Source organism: Micropterus dolomieu, linkage group LG01 (assembly GCF_021292245.1).
Source record: "Micropterus dolomieu isolate WLL.071019.BEF.003 ecotype Adirondacks linkage group LG01, ASM2129224v1, whole genome shotgun sequence".
Lineage (NCBI taxonomy): Eukaryota > Metazoa > Chordata > Actinopteri > Centrarchiformes > Centrarchidae > Micropterus > Micropterus dolomieu.
The window spans coordinates 1,890,934-1,896,462 of NC_060150.1; the positions used below are offsets into that span (position 1 = coordinate 1,890,934).

A 5,529-nucleotide genomic window follows, 5' to 3' on the forward strand; every position below is an offset into this window, starting at 1 on the left:
CAGTATATATCCTCAGAGCCCAGTGCATATCCTCAGAGCCCAGTATATATCCTCAGAGCCCAGTATATATCCTCAGAGCCCAGTGCATATCCTCAGAGCCCAGTATATATCCTCAGAGCCCAGTATATATCCTCAGAGCCCAGTATATATCCTCAGAGCCCTGTATATATCCTCAGAGCCCAGTGCATATCCTCAGAGCCCAGTATATATCCTCAGAGCCCAGTATATATCCTCAGAGCCCAGTATATATCCTCAGAGCCCAGTGCATATCCTCAGAGCCCAGTGCATATCCTCAGAGCCCAGTATATATCCTCAGAGCCCAGTATATATCCTCAGAGCTCAGTATATATCCTCAGAGCCCAGTATATATCCTCAGAGCCCAGTGCATATCCTCAGAGCCCAGTATATATCCTCAGAGCTCAGTATATATCCTCAGAGCCCTGGCCTGAACAACATCCAGCTTGGCCAATAATAATCAAAGATTGGCCGTATCATGACCTTATAAATCATCATTAACGAGTTCCTATCTGCCCCCAAAGAACACCCGGATAAGCACCTCATGATATTTATAACCTTCTCACACTTACTTATCATTTTCTCTATTTGCACTCTGTAGTGTTTCATCCAACCAAACTTCTAAAAACTTAAAAACCTTAGCTCTTTGTAGAGGCTGCCCATACACCCGTTTTTCTTTTTCCTTCCAAAAATCACATATTTTGTGTTTGATATAGACAACCTAAATCCCCACTTATCAGCCCAACCCTGCACCTTATCCAAGGCACTCTGCCTCATCAAATATGTTACGGCCTCTCTTCCATACTGCTCCGTCATCTGCAAAAAGAGATCTACCAAATCCATCCCCCACTTTATCAAACATATCATTCACCATCATGTTAAATAAAATGGGGCTAATAATGCCACCCTGTCGGGTCCCATTTTCAACACTAACCGTGCCCGAAAGACTTCCCCCCACTTTTACCTGTATGGTCCGGGATCTCAAAAAGTCTTTGATCCAGTTTAACATCCTCCCTCGAATCCCTGCTTCATATAACTTGATTGCTAACCCATCTTTCCACAGCATGCCATATGCTTTCTCTATATCCAAGAACACACCAATCACCACCTCTTTGTTTACCAGAGCTCTTTTGACTTCTCTATCTAATAATAGAACTGAATCCATTGTTGCCCTAAAGGCCGAAAAGTACTTTCTCTGCTCTAGCCTATGCACCAGTAGCCTATGCACCAGTAGCCTATGCACCAGTAGCCTATGCACCAGTCTATCTGTAACCATTCTTTCCATTATTTTGCATATAGCTGGAATCTCCTGCAACCAAATGTTCACTTTAATCTGGTCTTTTATCACAAAAAACTAATTTACATGATATTCTACAGCTTTGTCTTTATTGGTAGATATGGCATTTATTTTTTTATTTTTATTATTATTAAATAAACAAAGTGGTTTGTTACTAGGTTTTATATTTAATCTTAAATATTTATAACATAATATTTCTTTACTGTCATTATCGTAAACTATAAAGTTATTTATAGACTGAAGCGGCGGAGTGAGACGTCTCTCTGTAAAGCGGCGGAGTGAGCCCTCTCTCTGTAAAGCGGCGGAGTGAGCCCTCTCTCTGTAAAGCGGCGGAGTGAGACGTCTCTCTGTAAAGCGGCGGAGTGAGACGTCTCTCTGTAAAGCGGCGGAGTGAGCCCTCTCTCTGTAAAGCGGCGGAGTGAGACGTCTCTCTGTAAAGCGGCGGAGTGAGCCCTCCACTATGAGGCAGCCAAGAGACGATCTGTGTCTGATGTGAGCCGTCGTGTGTTTCGGCTGCCAGCAGAGAGAGACCCGGAGAAGCTGCAGGATGGGGAAGAAACAGAAGAAATCCGGAGATGACAGGTAAAGCAAACACCACCTGCCGCCGCACATCACCTGTCCACACTGACCCCCGACAGGTGTTGGCCCTTCGGGCCCGTGGACACACAAATAACGGGCCCGTTAGCCCGCTGGTTGTCGTTACGCTGTTAGCTTAGCGGCTAGGTGCTAACCACGAGTCAGTGGAAAGGTGTGTGGTGATTTAAATCAGCCAGAAAAAAGGCTTAAGAAGAATTATACAACACGCGGGCGGGCCGACCCGGGCTCACCTGGGCTCGCCCGGGCTCACCTGGCCTGCTGGAGCTTGTTTACACCCGCGGTGTTGCGTTTGTTAGCTTTACACACCAGCCTGGTTAGCTAGCTTAGCGTTAGCCTCCAATGAACCGGCTGCTTGGCTCCTCCGGTGCTCCAAACTGTTCCGGTATTTACACCGACAGCCGGTGAGACGGCCCCTGAAGGCGTCTTTAACAGCGTGAACTTAAACCCGTGAAAGGTAGCTGCTGAATGCGAACAGGGGCCACAACCAGGGGACTTCAGTGAGCAGCTAGGCTAGCTGTTAGCCCGCTTATCTTCTGTCTCGGTGAGTGTTGGCCATCAGAGAGGCTGATGTAACGCTGGATACCTGTCCGCTCTCTCACACCTGGTCCTCGGTCACAGCTGGTGTAACGCTGGATACCTGTCCGCGCTCTCTCACACCTGGTCCTCGGTCACAGCTGGTGTAACGCTGGATACCTGTCCGCTCTCTCACACCTGGTCCTCGGTCACAGCTGGTGTAACGCTGGATACCTGTCCGCGCTCTCTCACACCTGGTCCTCGGTCACAGCTGGTGTAACGCTGGAAACCTGTCCGCTCTCTCACAGCTGGTGTAACGCCGGATACCTGTCCGCGCTCTCTCACACCTGGTCCTCGGTCACAGCTGGTGTAACGCTGGAAACCTGTCCGCTCTCTCACAGCTGGTGTAACGCCGGATACCTGTCCGCGCTCTCTCACACCTGGTCCTCGGTCACAGCTGGTGTAACGCTGGAAACCTGTCCGCTCTCTCACAGCTGGTGTAACGCCGGATACCTGTCCGCGCTCTCTCACACCTGGTCCTCGGTCACAGCTGGTGTAACGCTGGAAACCTGTCCGCTCTCTCACAGCTGGTGTAACGCCGGATACCTGTCCGCGCTCTCTCACACCTGGTCCTCGGTCACAGCTGGTGTAACGCTGGAAACCTGTCCGCTCTCTCACAGCTGGTGTAACGCCGGATACCTGTCCGCGCTCTCTCACGCCTGGTCCTGTCCGCGCTCTCTCACACCTGTCCTCTCTCACAGCTGGTGTAACGCCGGATACCTGTCCGCGCTCTCTCACACCTGGTCCTCGCTCACAGCTGGTGTAACGCCGGATACCTGTCCGCGCTCTCTCACAGCTGGTGTAACGCCGGATACCTGTCCGCGCTCTCCCACAGCTGGTGTAACGCTGGATACCTGTCCGCGCTCTCTCACAGCTGGTGTAACGCTGGATACCTGTCCGCGCTCTCTCACACCTGGTCCTCGGTCACAGCTGGTGTAACGCCGGAAACCTGTCCGCGCTCTCTCACACCTGGTCCTGGAAGATAAGGGCTCTTACCGAGGGGGAGGGAGCACTCAGTTTCTGCAGAAAGGACTTGACTTCAGCAGATTTACTGTTTTACATCTGGTGAAGAACAAAGAGCACATGTGTTTAAGTTTTAATGCTAAATGTATTTAAACTGTGTGGTTATAACAGCATTTTTCTATTAAAATATGAAGTGATCCGCTGGCATCAGGTGTTTGTCCCATTCTGACCAGAAAGAAAAGTTTAAGCTGCTCGAAACTTCTGCTCTGTTTATATATGTGAGAGAAATGTTTTAGTTCTTTTTCAGATTCAGATTATTTGCGACAGTAAAACGTTGATGCTTCATTAATAATACGCCAGTACAATAATATATAACCGTTAAATATCTGCCAACGGGAGAAAAGGAAGGAGATAAAAAGGTCTTTACTCCGCTGATTATAACAGTTTTAATACAAGAAGAAGGAACAAAGTTAATGAATCTGAGTTGAGATGTTGAAAACAATGAAGTGATTAAAAACAGCGGTGATGTGATGAAAACATTAATTTCGCCGTCGCTCAGTAACAATGGGTGAAAAGGCCTCGGTGATAATTTCCCCTCCGTGTTTATTGTCTGTGAGCTTTTGTTCCTTCCAGCCTCGTTAGCGGTCACGTGGTTTGTGTTCGAGCTGAAGTGCAGCAGGTTTCTGTGGCGCGAGGCTGCTGCCAGAGGGCTGATGGGAAATAAAGGCTGTGGAGAGTCAGCAGCTTTTCATCTGTCCGCATTGTTCGGACTCAGAGAGAGAGAGAGAGAGAGAGTCCTGCTTGTTCTGTCTCTCCACCTCGGCATACAGGTGTTTCACATATCGATTGACGTTGTTATTGATCTTTTGCCTTCAGTGCCAAAGACGACGGCATCGACATCGACGCTCTGGCGGCAGAGATCGAAGGAGCCGGAGCCTCCAAGGAGCCAAAAGGGAAGAAGAAGAAGAAAGGAGTCAAAAAGGACGAGTTTGAGTACGACACGCCGCCGCCTCCTTTCTTTCCCTTTTGTTTCTTTTCTTCTTCTGCTCCTGCTGCTTCTTCTGCTGTTTCTTCTGCCCCTGCTGCTTCTTCTGTCCCTGCTTCTTCTTCTGTCCCTGCTTCTTCTTCTGCTGCTTCTTCTGCCCCTGCTTCTTCTTTTGCTGCTTCTTCTGCCCCTGATTCTTCTGCTGCTTCTTCTGCCCCTGCTTCTTCTTCTGTCCCTGCTTCTTCTTCTGTCCCTGCTTCTTCTTCTGCTGCTTCTTCTGCCCCTGCTTCTTCTTTTGCTGCTTCTTCTGCCCCTGATTCTTCTGCTGCTTCTTCTGCCCCTGCTTCTTCTTCTGCTGCTTCTTCTGCCCCTGCTTCTTCTTCTGCTGCTTCTTGTGCCCCTGATTCTTCTTCTGCTTCTTCTGCCCCTGCTTCTTTTCCCCCTCTGTTTCTTCTGCCCCTGCTTCTTCTTCTGTCCCTGCTTCTTCTTCTGTCCCTGCTTCTTCTGCCCCTGCTTCTTCTTCTGTCCCTGCTTCTTCTTCTGCTGCTTCTTCTGCCCCTGATTCTTCTGCTGCTTCTTCTGCCCCTGCTTCTTCTTCTGCTGCTTCTTCTGCCCCTGCTTCTTCTTTTGCTGCTTCTTCTGCCCCTGATTCTTCTGCTGCTTCTTCTGCCCCTGCTGCTTCTTCTGCTGCTTCTTCTGCCCCTGCTTCTTCTTCTGCTGCTTCTTGTGCCCCTGATTCTTCTTCTGCTTCTTCTGCCCCTGCTTCTTTTCCCCCTATGTTTCTTCTGCCCCTGCTTCTTCTTCTGCTGCTTCTTCTGCCCCTGCTGCTTCTTCTTCTGCTGCTTCTTCTGCCCCTGCTGCTTCTGCCCCTGCTTCTTCTGCTGCTTCTGCCCCTGCTGCTTCTGCCCCTGCTTCTTCTGCTGCTTCTGCCCCTGCTTCTGCCCCTGCTGCTTCTGCCCCTGCTGCTTCTGCCCCTGCTGCTTCTGCCCCTGCTGCTTCTGCCCCTGCTTCTTCTTCTTCTGCTGCTTCTGCCCCTGCTGCTTCTGCCCCTGCTTCTTCTTCTTCTGCTGCTTCTGCCCCTGCTGCTTCTGCCCCTGCT

The 5,529-nt window shown here is 49.9% G+C and overlaps 1 protein-coding gene across 2 annotated transcripts in view; it reads left to right on the forward strand.

The window, feature by feature from the left end:
• The first annotated feature begins 1,736 nt into the window (after positions 1 to 1,736).
• The window catches only part of eif5b (eukaryotic translation initiation factor 5B), a 22,677-nt gene continuing 18,884 nt past the window's right edge, over positions 1,737 to 5,529 (forward strand). For both annotated transcript variants that reach the window (XM_046049982.1, XM_046049991.1), the window contains exons 1-2: positions 1,737 to 1,894; positions 4,322 to 4,438. In XM_046049982.1, coding sequence (XP_045905938.1) covers positions 1,860 to 1,894; positions 4,322 to 4,438 — 152 coding nt within the window. In that variant the 5' untranslated portion in view covers positions 1,737 to 1,859. The remainder of the gene's footprint in view (positions 1,895 to 4,321; positions 4,439 to 5,529) is intronic.